The sequence below is a fragment of the Girardinichthys multiradiatus genome, chromosome X (genome assembly GCF_021462225.1).
Source record: "Girardinichthys multiradiatus isolate DD_20200921_A chromosome X, DD_fGirMul_XY1, whole genome shotgun sequence".
In the NCBI taxonomy this organism is placed as follows: Eukaryota; Metazoa; Chordata; class Actinopteri; order Cyprinodontiformes; family Goodeidae; genus Girardinichthys; species Girardinichthys multiradiatus.
In genome coordinates, this window is record NC_061817.1 from 8,767,115 (window position 1) to 8,784,759 (window position 17,645).

The 17,645-nt window shown below is 40.6% G+C and overlaps 1 protein-coding gene across 6 annotated transcripts in view; it reads left to right on the plus strand.

Moving 5' to 3' along the window:
* LOC124862631 (protein CLEC16A-like) overlaps positions 1 to 17,135 on the plus strand; it is a 55,991-nt gene extending 38,856 nt beyond the window's left edge. For all 6 annotated transcript variants that reach the window (XM_047356672.1, XM_047356675.1, XM_047356673.1 and 3 more), the window contains 5 exons: positions 2,423 to 2,574; positions 3,646 to 3,850; positions 7,768 to 7,938; positions 12,071 to 12,208; positions 14,923 to 17,135. In XM_047356672.1, the coding sequence (XP_047212628.1) occupies positions 2,423 to 2,574; positions 3,646 to 3,850; positions 7,768 to 7,938; positions 12,071 to 12,208; positions 14,923 to 15,485 (1,229 nt within the window). In that variant the 3' untranslated portion in view covers positions 15,486 to 17,135. The remainder of the gene's footprint in view (positions 1 to 2,422; positions 2,575 to 3,645; positions 3,851 to 7,767; positions 7,939 to 12,070; positions 12,209 to 14,922) is intronic.
* Positions 17,136 to 17,645: the final 510 nt, after the last annotated feature.

Here is a 17,645-nt window from a genome sequence, read left to right on the forward strand (position 1 = left end):
GGTTGGGGTCTGGGTTTGGATTGGGAGTCGGGTCTTGGTGGTAGATTGGTGCCTGGGCTGGCATTTCGGCTATCTTTGTTTGTGTGTTTGCATGGGCATGGTGGGGGCCGCTGGCCCCACGTGCTTGCCATTGGCCGGGTACCTCTTGCCGGGTGAGTTTGTCCTGTCTTGGTGTAGGGTTGTGGGGTCTGTTGTGAGTACAGTGCTCGGTGGTGTCTGCTTGTGGCCGGAGGCTGGGGTGGCGTTGCGCGGGGGCCTTGCTTTGCAGTCACTGTGTGCTGTGTGGTGGAGGGCAGGATGCAGCAGAGGTGTTTAGAGAGGGGCCATGTGTGGAGTTTGTGCTGTGTGGATGTTCTAGCATTAGCCGTAATGCTCCACTTGTGAAATTCAATCTGTTGGGCTTCTTCTTGGCACTCAAACAACAATTCTGAGTGCTACTCTGCCAGACAGGACACGTTTTGGTTTTCTGGTGAGGGAGGTGCTGGCCCACACAATCACACTGCCTCTATCGAAAGTTCTTTGGCATTGATGGGGGGGATTTGGATTCATGGGCTGTACATCCAACAAGCAATTATTTATAAATGTTGAGCAATTTAAGGAGAAATTAATGGATTTTCTTGTCATGAAGCGTTGGTACAACAAAAAAAGTCCCTTGTATTCTGTGCCCAGTATATATCTAAGCTGAGATTGATTTAATTTCTTTTAAAAGTAAAGCCTGGTCAGTATCTTCAATGTTGACCATTCCTAATGAACCAACAGCCTGCTGTCTGTTACATGCACACCCCCATTGTTTAACCTAGTGATGAATTACTTTATTGGTTTGTTGGCTCAAGAAAGATGAACAGTACAGATACTTCCATGTTTGTGTGGAGCTTTGTTGTAAAAATGGCTGATATCATGTTGCGCTTTGTTTCTCCTAAGAACAGCTTACACATTTCTAAACAACTTCCTCCTTTGTGAGGGATGTATAAATAATAATTAAGAAGTGGCGTGTTGTACTTTATGGAAGCCAAGTAAGTCGCTGGGTTGCCTCCTAGCCAACTTTCTGTTTCAGTAGAAAAAAACACGGCAGTATCACTAAACCTTTAAAGGTAGCACGTCATGTGTGTTAAATGTTCTAGATTGTTATGGGAGCAAGCAGACCCACTTTCTGTCAAAGTAAAAAAAAAGAAAAAAGACAATGATTTCTTTGACCATTTGATTATTAGTGTACCCTTGCTACTGCAAGAAACCAAGGACTACCTCTCCAGCTGAAGGTACTTTTCACTGGTGTCTGCTTCACTATGTGGCATTCAGTTCCTGGCCAATCCCCTTTGATCTTTAATCATACCATGTTTTACAAGCTCATGCTTGTTTGTGATCCACACCCCAAAAAAATAGATGGTACTAAAAGACTGCATTGCTTCCTGTATTTATACGCTAACCTGACAAACAAAATCTGATCTTTATTTAAGAATAGGGCTGCAACTCGTTTTTCTGGAATAGCCATGTTAAAATGATTGATAGGCAGAAAACTTGGGAAAAGATGTCAAGCGACTAAAAAGGTAGGAAGACAAGAAGAAAGGGGGAATTCAAGAGAAGAGAATTTACTTAAGGAGCTGTACGTCTAGTTGTACTGGTTTACATCTGGAGAAAGTCAGAGTGGGCGATATGTCAAGCCAAAGCAGTGCTGTCAGATCAGACCATCTGCAGTTCTACTGGTTATGTGGTGCACTGCAGTAGAAAATGCTCACATGTGGGCTTATCAGTTCTTGTTGCTCCTCAGCATGTGGGACGAAAGCATCTCCTCCTTCCTTTGAAGTGCATCAAGCTGTCTGGCTGTTTTGGCCCAATACGCTTCTGCCTTAGGTTCTGTGTACACAAATTACCAAAACATCATAAAGTCACATTACAAAAAGAAAAATAGTCCAAGTTTTGAAAAGGTTACTTTTTACCTCCATAAGCTATCCCTGGTTGGCCCAAAGGTTTTCCAAGGAACATTAACCCTAAGTACTTCTTTTAAAGTTTGTTTTTAACATCAGAGATGCTGTGTGTGTATTTCTTTCTCAAAATACCACTTAAGTGTTGAGTGGTTATTCTAAGCTAACTGGAAATTCTTTTGTTTCATTGGTTTTAAAGGGGAACTTGAAAAGATTAATGTTTTAGCTGGAATGCGGTAATATTGTTCCTTAATTTATATTCTGCTCAGCCCTTTTCAGTTCAGTTGTTTGTTTTTTTTTAATATTTTATAATGACACACAAGACCCTTCTTTTCCTATTTGTTTTTACATTATGACTTGTCTTAATTTAACAAATTCTAAATCAAGCTTTGAAACATAGAACTAATTGCATCAACCACAAAAATGTGTTGCTTATCTTTGTCTTTCAACCATCTCGGGGCATTTGAGAATCTGTTAGACTGTACTTTGCTGTCTTTTTCCAGATAACAGCGACTTGATAGCGTGTATGGTGGTCAGCAAAGATGGCAGCCAAGCCCAGAGGTTCCTCGCTGTAGATGTGTACCAGATGAGTCTGGTTGAACCAGAAACCAAACGTCTTGGTTGGGGAGTAGTCAAGTTTGCCGGCCTTTTGCAGGTAGGAGAAAAGTGTTTTTTCCCAGTTTTTTGCATCTGTGTTCAAACGCCTCTGAAGTTAATTAAATATTTAAAATGACACCACTTGGAAGAAGAAAACTACAATGTTAGGCAATCTCACAAATCTCAAATCATTCATAGTTTCACCTCTCACACATGAAGAAACCAGCTTGAAGAATGATGTATATTTTTCTGGAGTTGGTGTATTAAGAAAGGGGTTTATTGCACATTTAATCAAGCTAAAGACTAACAATGCTTTGACATTGAAGCTTGCCAGCGCCAGTGTCTGAATTCAGTAGCAGATCATGCTGGTGTGAACCCATCCCGGAACAGAGAACCGTACCGTGGCATGGTTACTACTGCCGGTTTTCGGCACGGTTCATTCAGACCCTGGAGCAGTTCGCTTGCAGTATGAATGCGTGCCGGGCCAGTGTACCAACAGCAGGAAGAGAGGATTTAACATAAGAGCAGCGCATCTGAGTAGAAGAAGTTGAGGAACAACAAAGGAAAAGCCTGAATTCTAAGACGAAAGAGTTTCATGGGCTATGTGGAGTGGCGAAGAGGTGCAGTTGCACAACTACATTTGAAAACCACAGTAGCAACAGAAAACTTACTTCTTCGTTTTTTTTTGTTTTTTTTTCAATCAGCGCAATACTGGAGCAATACTTCCCCTGAATGAATCCGTTGCAGCTGCATGACTTTGTTTGGTCCAGTCTAAAAAATCTGTGAAAGCATACCGGGCCAACTGAAGTTTTTCTCTTTTACCAATCCTTGAACCCATTCCCCTGACCAGAGCAGCCGTGTTAATGCGCCCTGAAACTCATGACAAAAGTTTTATGCATTTTTGTACTCAAATCACTTTGGGTAGCCTTTAGTTACTGTTAATTACCCATTTTGCAGTAAGTGAATGTTAGGTATGCTTCTTATCTCAGCTGATACTAAAGGGAATCTGGTCTTCTTTTAATCTGCTTTCATCCCCCTTTTTTCCAGTCTCAACATGTTTTTTCACCTCTCTGTCCTGCAATTTGAATTTTAACCCTATTCGATGTCCATCTTCCTCCTTCTTTTAAAGGACATGCAGGTGTCTGGTGTTGAGGATGACAGCAGAGCTCTGAATATTGTTATTCATAAACCGAGCTCCAACCCTCACGCCAAGCCCCTGCCAATCCTGCAGGCCAACTTCATCTTCGCCGATCACATCCGCTGTATCATTGCCAAGCAGAGGCTAGCCAAAGGTCGCATTCAGGCTCGACGCATGAAGATGCAAAGGATTGCAGGTGGGGGGGACTAACCCTACTGTTTTTCTTTGTATTCCTATTTTACATCTATTAGGAATAACAAAATTATTTCCATTTCCTAGGTGCCTGATTCTTTTTTTGTTTAATAATTAGAGTTTTAGACCTTTTTAAAACTTTGAAAAAGCCCAAATGAAAATCCCATGCCTTGAATGCTTCTGATAGGTTTACAAAAAATTTACAACTACACCTGTGGATGTATTTTAAGATGACACCTCAAACACACTGTTTTGTTGTGACATCATTAAAAAAATCAAGATCAATCATGCAAAATATCAGGAAGAGAACTGTGGACCTCCACAAGTTTGATTCATCCTTGGGTACAGCTTCCAGATGCCTGAAGGTACCACTTGTAACTGTTTACTTATGTGCCAGTATAAACACCATGGGGGTGCCCAGTCACCACACCATCAGGAAGAAGAAGGTTCTGTGTCCCAGAGAGGAATGTGATTTGGTGCATGTATACTTATCGACCCCAGAACACAAACATCTTGTACAGACGCTGGCTGATGTAGGTAAGAGACTGTCATTATCCACAGTGAAACTTTCTGTACCAATACGGACTGAAGGACTTCTCACAAAGCAAGTAGGCATTACTCTAGGAGCAGCATGAAAAGCCACATTACAGTTTGCAAATGCAAACTGACACAAAGACCTTAATTTGTACAGACATGTCCTGTGGTGTGACGAAACTCAAGACCATCATTACATTTGGAGGACGAATGGGAACGCTTGCAAGCCCTGGAGCACCATCCAGGCTGTGCCGTACGGGATGGCAGCTATCATCTTGTACACAGTGCCTTGTGAAAGTACTCGGCCCCCTTGAACTTTCCAACCTCTTGCCACATTTCAGGCTTCAAACATAAAGATATAAAATTCAAATTGTTTTGTGAAGAATCAACAACAAGTGGGACACAATCGTGAAGTGGAATGAAATTTATTGGATGTGTCGAACGTTTTTAACAAATAAAAAACTGAAAAGTGGGGTGTGCAATATTATACGTTTATCTGTGAACCATTCCATTGTAGATTTGGCTTTATGTTTTAGATCATTGTCTTGTTGGAAGATAAATCTCCGTCCCAGTCTCAGGTCTCTTGCAGACTCCAACAGGTTGTCTTCCAGAATGGTCCTGTATTTGGCCCCATCCATCTTCTCATCAATTTTGACCATCTTCCCTGTCGCTGCTGATGAAAAGCAGGCCCAAACCATGATGCTGCCACCACCATGTTTGACAGTGGGGATGTTGTGTTCAGGGTTATGAGCTGTGTTGCTTTTACACCAAACATATCGTTTTGCATTGTGGCCAAACAGTTTGATTTTGGTTTCATCTGATCAGAGCACCTTCTTCCACATGTTTGGTGTGTCTCCCAGGTGGCTTGTAGCAAACTGTAAACAAGACTTTTTATGGATATCTTTGAGAAATGGCTTTCTTCTTGCCACTCTTCCATAAAGGCCAGATTTGTGCAGTGTACGACTGATTGTTGTCCTATGGACAGACTCTCCCACCTCAGCTGTAGATCTCTGCAGTTCATCCAGAGGGATCATGGGCCTCTTGGCTGCATCTCTGATCAGTCTTCTCCTTGTTCAAGATGAAAGTTTAGAGGGACGGCCGGGTCTTGGTAGATTTGCAGTGGTCTGATACTCCTTCCATTTCAATATGATTGCTTGCACAGTGCTCCTTGGGATGTTTAAAGCTTGGGAAATCTTTTTGTATCCAAATCCAGCTTTAAACTTCTACACAACAGTATCTCGGACCTGCCTGGTGTGTTCCTTGGTCTTCATGATGCTCTTTGAACAGAACCCTGAGACTATCACAGAGCAGGTGCATTTATACGGAGACTTGATTACACACAGGTGGATTCTATTTATCATCATCAGTCATTTGGGACAACATTGGATCATTCAGAGATCCTCACTGAACTTCTGGAGTGAGTTTGCTGCACTGAAAGAAAAGTGGCCGAATAATATTGCACGCCCCACTTTTCAGTTTTTTATTTGTTAAAAAAGTTTGATACATCCAATAAATTTCATTCCACTTCACGATTGTGTCCCACTTGTTGTTGATTCTTCACAAAAAATTTGAATTTTATATCTTTATGTTTGAAGCCTGAAATGTGGCAAGAGGTCGAAAAGTTCAAGGGGGCCGAGTACTTTCACAAGGCACTGTAGGTGTCTTGCGGGAGGGACTAGTGTACTTTAAGTCTTTTCATGAACTTTGTATGGAGACATTTCAGGATATCACCCAGAAATGTGAAAACGTTTAATGTCATTTATTGTCAGACAGTAGGAAAACTGTGTCTCTTTATACAGTGGATGAAAATGTCTCATTTCAACTATAAGTACAAATGTTTCTTTGCATTTATAGATGGGTCAGCCCTTCTACTAGACTTTAATTCACAAATAGACACAGTTGAAATGCCTTTACTACCACAAATTCAAAGACAGAAAAAGTAGATCATGGGACCAAATCATTTTAAGGTTTATGTGGAATGGCAAAAGACAAAAGATCAAATCTGAGACATTACAGACTGGAGGTATGGCGCTGCTGAACTTTATGGAATATTTTTGCTTATTATTGGTTTACTGTTGGATGAATGGTTATCAAGTCAAAAATGGACTTGCATGTACACACATGTATGCAAGGGAAATTCAAAGCATTATCTCAGGCAGAGGGTAAATACAGGATTTGGTTGAAAACCTAGACACCATTACTGGATTTAACGTATTAAGAAAGTACAGAGTAGAAAATGAAAAACACTGATTACTTGATCCAAAATGGATTAACAGCATTATGTACAATACTAAAGAGTGGACATGTTGAGTTTCCAACAGCTGAAATATTAGTCTAAGCTAGATCACTTTAAATATTAGTAAAATATTTCAATAGAAATATAGAAATATTCTACTAGGATAAATGTAAATGGGATGCAGAAATGGGTGAAAGAATTGGGTAGAATGATGAGCTGCATGTTAAGAGGACATCCTCCCGTGTTTGGAGAGAACGTTGTTCAAAGAATGTACTAAGATTTTTTTCAATGCGTCTAAAATCAGGAATAGATTCTTCTCTGTACCCCAACCATGTTGGAAGAACTCAGGGGTTTAAATGTTGACTTTCCACACATGTTTTGGTTTTGTCCAGGAGTTGTACATTTTGAGAGAGATTTGTTTGAGTTTTAATTCTAACCCTGGGTTATAAAATATGCAGCTCCAGCAAAGTGTTGAATATGGGTTTCTTCATGAGACATCGTATTAAGATGAGACATATATCTTTTTAAATTCATTTTGACTGCTTGCAAAAAGGCAATTCATTTTTGGTCAATTATTGTTCTTCTCACTCTTGTTTTGTTGGAACTTCCAACCTTCGTGATGATTATCAAATATTAAATAAATACAAAGTTGTTGTTTGTTTTTTTTTTTTTATAAAGGAACTAAATAAAATGTGTCTTTTGTCAACATCTGAAGTGCTTTAAAATTCTTACCCCCTTTTTGTAACTTGCTTTTACTGGCTCAGGTTTCCCTGCCTGCTAATATCATAAGCAGTCCATTTGTACTGTAAACACAAATGACTTTACCCAGAAGTCATTTGTACTTCCCCTTACTATGGTCAAATTCTTCAGAAATACACTCAGAGCCAACAAAACAAATATAAAATCTAGCCTAGTTCAGCAAATTGAGGAGGATGTGATGCCTTCAAGAATAACCACAAATCTAAGCAACAGTTTTGGATTTTCTTTTTCCAACATAGTCGCATAAAAAATAGTTGTTCACTGCTTTCATTCTGATGAAAAGTGAAAACAATTAACATTTTTCCCACTTAGTGTAAATTTCATTTCTTTAGTGTGACACAGTCCCATATTTTTATACTATTCTGTCTTTGCTCCACTTCCTGTGCATTCAGCTCTGTTGGACCTGCCGGTGCAGCCCAGTGCTACAGAGGTGTTGGGTTTTGGTCAGACTGCCACCGCCTCGCCCAGCGGCCTGCCTTTCCGATTCTACGAACAGTCAAGGCGAGCGCCCAATGATCCCACTACGAACAGATCAGTATTCGCTTCTGTCGACAAAGTGCCAGGTGACGCACAGCATGAATATGTTCATACACCGCATGTTTGGGTATTGTGCTTAGAGTGTGAAAGATCGTTTTTAAATGTTTATTTCTGACTTGCTCCGAACTTCAAGTTTGTGATTTGATCTTCAACATCAAAGAAGAGTGATAATGTTCCATCCTGCAGGCATAGATTAGAAATTTTGTGCAGAATCGCCACTCTACAAGTTACAGCTGGAAAGTCCCCTGTCCTTGTCTTCATCTCATACGGTGCCTTGTAAAAGTATTCCCACCCCTTGAACTTTTCCACATTACAACCCCATCTTCAGGCGGTTTCACTGGGATTTTATGTGACAGACAAACACAGAGTAGTACCTAACTTTGAAGTGGAAACAAGGTTCCACTTCAAAGTTGAACTTTTCAACCTCTTGCCACACTTCAGGCTTCAAACATAAAGATATAAAATTCAAATATTTTGTGAAGAATCAACATCAAGTGGGACACAATCATGAAGTGGAATGAAATTTATTGGATGTGTCAAACTTTTTTAACAAATACAGGTGCTTCTCAAAATATTAGCATATTGTGATAAAGTTCATTATTTTCCATAATGTCATGATGAAAATTTAACATTCATATATTTTAGATTCCTTGCACACTAACTGAAATATTTCAGGTCTTTTATTGTCTTAATACGGATGATTTTGGCATACAGCTCATGAAAACCCAAAATTCCTATCTCACAAAATTAGCATATTTCATCCGACCAATAAAAGAAAAGTGTTTTTAATACAAAAAACGTCAACCTTCAAATAATCATGTACAGTTATGCACTCAATACTTGGTCTGGAATCCTTTTGCAGAAATGACTGCTTCAATGCGGCGTGGCATGGAGGCAATCAGCCTGTGGCACTGCTGAGGTCTTATGGAGGCCCAGGATGCTTCGATAGCGGCCTTTAGCTCATCCAGAGTGTTGGGTCTTGAGTCTCTCAACGTTCTCTTCACAATATCCCACAGATTCTCTATGGGGTTCAGGTCAGGAGAGTTGGCAGGCCAATTGAGCACAGTGATACCATGGTCAGTAAACCATTTACCAGTGGTTTTGGCACTGTGAGCAGGTACCAGGTCGTGCTGAAAAATGAAATCTTCATCTCCATAAAGCTTTTCAGCAGATGGAAGCATGAAGTGCTCCAAAATCTCCTGATAGCTAGCTGCATTGACCCTGCCCTTGATAAAACACAGTGGACCAACACCAGCAGCTGACACGGCACCCCAGACCATCACTGACTGTGGGTACTTGACACTGGACTTCTGGCATTTTGGCATTTCCTTCTCCCCAGTCTTCCTCCAGACTCTGGCACCTTGATTTCCGAATGACATGCAGAATTTGCTTTCATCCGAAAAAAGTACTTTGGACCACTGAGCAACAGTCCAGTGCTGCTTCTCTGTAGCCCAGGTCAGGCGCTTCTGCCGCTATTTCTGGTTCAAAAGTGGCTTGACCTGGGGAATGCGGCACCTATAGCCCATTTCCTGCACACGCCTGTGCACGGTGGCTCTGGATGTTTCTACTCCAGACTCAGTCCACTGCTTCCGCAGGTCCCCCAAGGTCTGGAATCGGCCCTTCTCCACAATCTTCCTCAGGGTCCGGTCACCTCTTCTCGTTGTGCAGCGTTTTCTGCCACACTTTTTCCTTCCCACAGACTTCCCACTGAGGTGCCTTGATACAGCACTCTGGAACAGCCTATTCATTCAGAAATTTCTTTCTGTGTCTTACCCTCTTGCTTGAGGGTGTCAATAGTGGCCTTCTGGACAGCAGTCAGGTCGGCAGTCTTACCCATGATTGGGGTTTTGAGTGATGAACCAGGCTGGGAGTTTTAAAGGCCTCAGGAATCTTTTGCAGGTGTTTAGAGTTAACTCGTTGATTCAGATGATTAGGTTCATAGCTCGTTTAGAGACCCTTTTAATGATATGCTAATTTTGTGAGATAGGAATTTTGGGTTTTCATGAGCTGTATGCCAAAATCATCCGTATTAAGACAATAAAAGACCTGAAATATTTCAGTTAGTGTGCAATGAATCTAAAATATATGAATGTTAAATTTTCATCATTACATTATGGAAAATAATGAACTTTATCACAATATGCTAATATTTTGAGAAGGACCTGTAAAAAACTGAAAAGTGGGGCGTGCAATATTATTCGGCCACTTTACTTTCAGTGCAGCAAACTCACTCCAGAAGTTCAGTGAGGATCTCTGAATGATCCAATGTTGTCCCAAATGACTGATGATGATAAATAGAATCCACCTGTGTGTAATCAAGTCTCCGTATAAATGCACCTGCTCTGTGATAGTCTCAGGGTTCTGTTCAAAGAGCATCATGAAGACCAAGGAACACACCAGGCAGGTCCGAGATACTGTTGTGGAGAAGTTTAAAGCTGGATTTGGATACAAAAAGATTTCCCAAGCTTTAAACATCCCAAGGAGCACTGTGCAAGCAATCATATTGAAATGGAAGGAGTATCAGACCACTGCAAATCTACCAAGACCCGGCCGTCCCTCTAAACTTTCATCTTGAACAAGGAGAAGACTGATCAGAGATGCAGCCAAGAGGCCCATGATCACTCTGGATGAACTGCAGAGATCTACAGCTGAGGTGGGAGAGTCTGTCCATAGGACAACAATCAGTCGTACACTGCACAAATCTGGCCTTTATGGAAGAGTGGCAAGAAGAAACCATTTCTCAAAGATATCCATAAAAAGTCTCGTTTAAAGTTTGCCACAAGCCACCTGGGAGACACACCAAACATGTGGAAGAAGGTGCTCTGGTCAGATGAAACCAAAATCAAACTGTTTGGCCACAATGCAAAACGATATGTTTGTAAAAGCAACACAGCTCATCGCCCTGAACACACCATCCCCACTGTTAAACATGGTGGTGGCAGCATCATGGTTTGGGCCTGCTTTTCATCAGCAGGGACAGGGAAGATGGTCAAAATTGATGGGAAGATGGATGGGGCCAAATACAGGACCATTCTGGAAGACAACCTGTTGGAGTCTGCAAGAGACCTGAGACTGGGACGGAGATTAATCTTCCAACAAGACAATGATCCAAAACATAAAGCCAAATCTACAATGGAATGGTTCACAGATAAACGTATAATATTGCACCCCTGCACTTTTCAGTTTTTTATTTGTTAAAAAAGTTTGATACATCCAATAAATGTAATTCCACTTCACGATTGTGTCCCACTTGTTGTTGATTCTTCACAAAAAAATTTGAATTTTATATCTTCATGTTTGAAGCCTGAAATATGGCAAGAGGTTGACCAGTTCAACGGGGCCGAGTACTTTCACAAGGCACTGTAGGTGTTATCAGTGTCTATGAGGCTAGAAAATGCTTTCTTTTACAGATGGTTAACTTTAGCAGTATTATTTTTTTCCTCAGTGTCTGAGCTTAATGAAGGATGCCTTACTGCAGATGCTGCTCGAGTAATTGAACTTTTTATGTTGAAGTAACTTTTTAAGGCCCAATGACATGTTGTGGGAGAACTAATTGTAGATAGATCTACAGAACATGAGTGATGTGACAGATGGTCTCTTTGGAATGTAGACAGCTATGTTACTGAAGTGCTCTTACACCCTCATGAGGAAAAAACCCTCACTGATGATGTCAGAAAAGTGAGGCTTGTCCAATAACTGGGTGGAAGTGAAATATAATGGCTTCTGTTGAAAGTTATTAGAGAAAGATGAGATAGCTGAAGCTATCCATTTGTATCAGACATCAGATGCCCATGTGCATCAGACAGACAAGGCTGGTCAGAATTGGAGCACAAATAATAGTCCATGTGAATACTATCACAGTGTGTTTCAAATTGCAGTTTATGTCTCAAGGATTTTGTTCACTAACGTTGTAAATTTCAGTTACTCCAGGCTCACCATAGAGAGCTTTGAAATCGCTCTGTGTGATGCTGGTTTGTTAGCTCTCCAGTCTACTTCTATCAGACAACATTTCTATGTACTTCCTCCTACTCACTGAACAAATTGCCATGTAAATCTCAACTGAAATATCTCACATGGGATCTAGACAACTAACTTAAGAAGTCTGGACAAGTAACACGTGATGTAAGTACGTCCGTTTATATGTGGCACCACCTGCAGGTTTTGCAGTGGCCCACTGTGTGCCCCAGCACAGTCCTTCACCACTCTCCTCCCCATCGCCTCCCTCCAGTGGGAGTGGGAGCACCGGGAGATGTGACTCTGTTACTGCAAGCACTACATCGGTTCAGAGCCCCTCAGGTAACACACACACACACACACACACACTTAGACAAACATTAGAATATGCAGATTTAGATCTATAAAGTGAGTCAGTCATTTTGGGAAAACAAATTCTGCAGTCAACATTGTGCAGATATAAGTGAAGCGACCTGCTTGGAAAGAGTAGTTCCTTCACTACACAAATATACATTCTGGACTCCTGTCATGTCAAAGATGTTTCTATGGTGACTATATATGCAACCCACAAAAACCACAGTAGTTCTTAGTGGTGTGACAATATGAAAACATTTGTTACAGCGTCATATACTAGATGCCTATATGTGGTGTATGTGAGAATGTACACACACATGCCCAATGATGCTTTTTGTAACTCATAAGCTTGGTTTACATCACAAACAAGGCAGGTATAAAAACAGGGGATGGATGAACCAATAATATATTAAGCAAAGTCTTCCTCAGGTGTTAAATTGCTCCAACTATAAACCTCAGAGCAGCATTTTCAGGCATTCATGGGTCTTCTTCAAATACCATCCAATCATGAGTCCCATGTCACCAGACTCCCATCTCTGAACTTCTGCACCATGTATTCATTTGGTGGTGGATCACCTGATTATGTGTTTATCAGATTTCTTTGCATGTTTAATTTGGTTCACACAAGGACTTTCCCACATAATATTATATATCAACCTCTGTGGCTGGTTCCCTCTGAACACACAGAGGCGGCAGGGATTAACTGTGTGTGCTTAGAAACAGGATGCCTGTGTGGTCGAATCAGAGATTCTCAGAACAAGGCCCACATTTTTAAGTCAGTCATCTAACTTTTCTGTCAGTAGTTATGTGGTTAACTTAAATTCTTACATGAAGAGCAGAATTAATTGTTTTATTCCATGTTTTAGATTTATCATCGGAACAGCTAAATATAAAAGTCAAAGAATGTGTTGGGACTAAGTGTTGTTGTATATTGCACCAGAGACATTGCAACTCTGCAGTTACTGTAGAGTTTCTGCACCAGTAACAGACAGAGTAGATCAGACTATAGATAATTCATGGCCCTTGAACCTTTTTATATTTTGGTATGTTACAACCTCAAAGATTGAAGTATTTGTTTGGGATTTTATGTGACATACCAACACAAAGTAGGAAATTTGTTCATGGTTTGTAGAATGCTTTACAAATAAAAATCTGAAAATTCTTTGTGACTAAAAACGGTACATCACCCTGGACATGGTGGTGGCGGCATCATTTTCTAGGGAGAGGGAAGCTGGACAGAGTTGATGGGAATATGGATGGGGCGAAATTAGATGACAATCCTGGAAGAAAATCTGTTGAACTGTGTGAAAGACTTGAGATGGGAGGGTCACCTTCCAGCAGGAAACAACTTGGAACATGCAGGCAGAGTCACAATGGAATGGTTTAGATCCAAGCAAATTCATATGTTTGAGTGGCCCAGTCAAAGTCCAGAAAGATGTTGAGAATATGTGACAAGAAAAAATGCTTTTGACACTTGGTAGTTCTACCCAGTATTAACTCAGCAGTGGGTTGGGGAGCATTGGTGTTGCTTGGGCTGAATACAGATACATGCCACACTTTTCAAATTTGTAGTTGTAAAAGAATTTCAGAACCATATATTCTTAACACTACTACTCCATGTTGGTATGTCACATAATGTCCCAATGAAATAAATGTAATTTTGTGGTTGTGATATGACAAAAGGACCCTAACCCTAAGTCCACATGAATATTGTAGTCAGTACTACTCCTAGCTGCAAACACAGTATGTAGGGTTATTTAGTAATCAGCATAAAATGGATGTATCTGGAGGGGTTTCTTCTCCAGCTGGATAAAAATGTTTCCAGTCCTGCTTATTACTACTCCTATTTTCAGCTCTTCTGTGGGTATCTGTAACAAAACTCCCACTTTAACTAAGAGGCTCAGATGGTTTATCCCGTGAAATAAAGTTTCTCAGAGCATTCATTTACCCTGGCTGATTGGGTATTTGTTTGTTTGTATTTTATGAGCACTTTCATTGTAGGGGCCAAGACGGGGTCATATTATTCAAACAAATCACTCCACCCCCTGCAGGAATATTTATTGATGTTCATCAACTGAATGCAGAATAAAATGTTATCTTACAGGAAGTTCATGGAAAGGTGTAACAAACCAATTATAAGGTGTTTTACTATTGCAGCTTTTGAGGCAACAGGAGCGGAGAAAATAGCTGAATTTGGAATTACAACCTGGTGTCTTAAAGGAACTTTAACCAAAAAGTCGCTCAGCCTCTCACCTAAACTTAAAGTCTGATACCAGTCAGGGAGGGTGTGTTTTTTCTTGTTCTTGTTGTTTTGCCTCAGAACAGAAACGGTTTTAAACCCTAAAATAATTTTACGTTCCCTCTTTCTCTACAGACAGCTATAAACTGCTTAAAAACCTATGACTGTTAAAGTAAAGAGAAAATATGAGCTGTGCACAAGTTTCAACTAAGTTCACTAAATTATAATGTTGAAATAGTTCAATATTCTTGAAATGCTTAGCACTAGACCTGTACAATATATTGAATTGCAATAGTCATTACAATATATGTGTAGTATGGCAGTCGATAAGGACAGTTTCGATGCAATATTTAGCGTGTTAAATATCACTACCCACAATTCCCATGCTGGATGTGTGTGTTTAGTGGCTGAGACTTTTTTTTGTCTCTCAGTTCAGCTGTCTCTATCTTTTGCCGTTCTCTAGATGATGGTGCATATTTGGAGCACACCCCATCCTCGTCTTCTGGCTGTGAAGGTGAAGGAGGAGGCGGAGAACCTCCTTCTACTCCATCTAACCCAGTCCCTGTACCAGCCCTGGCACCAAGCCTCACTCCGGCTTCCCAGCCCACCATCTCCCTGCTTACAGACAGCAATGCAGACACCCTAAGTGTGGAGTCGCTCACACTGCTGCCCCCTGCCGACTCACCGCACCTGCATCCATGTGCTGCAACCCACTCCCTACCGAGACCAGATGCCTCCATAATAGAGGAAGAGGAAGAGGCTTATCGGGAAAGAGAAGAGGAGTTGCAAGAAGAGGATGGGTCACTGATGGATGAGACAGAGACAGATGCTACAGTTAAAGATGAAACTACTGAAACAACTGACTTGATCACACCCACTGATGAAGGTCCTGAGGGAGCAGACCAGCAAGGTGAGGATACATCTTTTGAAGTTGAAAGAGCGAACAGAGCAGCAACAGAGTCTGTGGAGAAGACTGTGGATGCAGAGATACACAAAGAATCAGCAGAGTCCCCCGAACTGGATTAAACAGCCTCCATACATTCACACACACAGAATGCTGTATGGTGGGCTGACTGTCCAATACTGGCTGCAGTATATTTTCATATCACCATCCATGGGGATCTTCGGGTGTGATGTAAATACTCCCAGGATGCATCAGGAGGCTTCTCCTCATTTGTGTCTGCACAGGAAAAAAGACACTTTTTCCTCAGAGAACAAATACACTGGTCAAAGCCCTGGAAGGCTCAAGCACATTGTTTTCTGAGCATTCGAGTGTGACAGCTACAGCGTGTGTCGAGGTGCGCAACCAGCAAACATTTTTATTCATTCTGATACTTCATTTATACACCACATGCTAAGAATGTGAGCAGTTTTCACACTTTTCTATGAGATATTTCAGTTCACATAAATAGTCACCAAACATTTTGGGCAGCAGTGTTCACTACTGTGCTAAACACACACACACACACACACAATATACACGCCTGCCTTTTCACAGCAGCATGTCAGACCTGTTTCTGCCATCCCTAAACTGGGTTACCTAGGGGTTTTTTTATCTGTTGAAAGTGGTGTCATGGACCGTAATTAGCAGAAGCAACTTTTTCTCAGACTAACGGATGTTAACATGGTCCAGCTTTCACTCCATTCATTTTTAAGAGGTGAATCACCAAGTGTGACCGTCACTAACATGTTGTGAATGATTGTAGTAAAGCAAAGGCATGCTAGAAGTACATAATTTAACACTCAGTAATTCATTTCACGCAGTTATTTATTAAATTACTATTTCAGTCTAATTATGCAGATAAAGAGCTAAGTCTGTGATAAAAAGAAAACATAGTTTAGTTTTAATTGTTTTATTCTTCAAATATCTGGGATTGGATTTAAATTGAGGAATGCTGTTTAATGTCCCTAAGGCTTTTTTCTAAATGTAAGAACCCCATTGCTGAAAAAGCTTTTTGGTAAAGCCTGACTATTTCGGACGAAAACTAATGAAAGAAAACACATTTTTTGTTCCTCAGAACCCATATGCTAAGGTCAAACTGCTTCTTGGCTTCCTGCTTTAATCAGATGAATGAATCTTTACTACTGCAATAACCCTAAAGCTAACCAATAAAAGGAGAGATGAATGTACGGTTTCACTTTTCTCTCCACATGGGAGTGTTTGATTAACATTTGTTCTCAACTTGAGTTTCCATATCTTAGGAACAAAGCACACTTTGATTGTTTAAACCTCTGTTTTACTTCTGTTCAATCTAATGTTTTCTTTTCTTCAGCTCAAACTTTAATCTTCTGTGCCATCCGAACACAATTTATGTCTTAAAGTTATTTTTCATGCTTAATTTTTTGTCTAAATCCAGAGCAATACTCTCTTTTATGGGTCTGTCTCCTGTTCTTTTCATCCTGTTACTGTAAATAGCAGCAGAATGAGGATGGGGATCCCTGGCATGCCGAAGTGGCACGACCCAGTTTGTGTAGTTGAATGGGTTGGTTTAGGGCCTAAACCACTGGAAACTACAAGAACATGCCAGTAGGAGCCTCCATTGTTATCTGATTGTAGTGTGAGAGTGTATGATATGTTTGTATGCTCTGTAAATGCTCTGCGCTTTTAAACTTGTAAGTATTATTAATGAAAACAGAGGAATAAAGAACTGCAATAAATTATTCTACTTAACATCAGTTGTGCTACAGTCTTCTAATTATTTATATTATTTACTACTGACTGCAGAGAATCTAAACCTATGTTTCAGTTACACTGTACATTATTTTTTATTATAAATAGCTTTAGAATGTATTTTTGTATTATAGTTGGTCTCTAAATGTACAACCTTAACTTGTTTTTGGACTTTGAAGAGCCATAAAGTTCTAAACCAAATGTCTGTTAAACCACCACCAGCTTTCATTTCATTTCACTGCTCTTTAACAGCAGAGTATAAACACAGTATTTTTCTTCCTGTGTGAGATGGATACCCCGTTTGAGGCTAAGATCATGACGTGACCTCTGTCTCTCTGTGGCTGTTGCTGGGGCCCTCAGTCATCTTGTGGTCTGTACGTGTTAGTTTTTATCGCTGTTCCTCTCTTCAGGGAAGTCTGGTTGTGTGTGCTTAAACATGAACAGGTTCCTGGTACTGAAGCGATAATGTGTGTGTCTTCTCTGTACCGAACCACATTCACAGCATGAATTAGTTT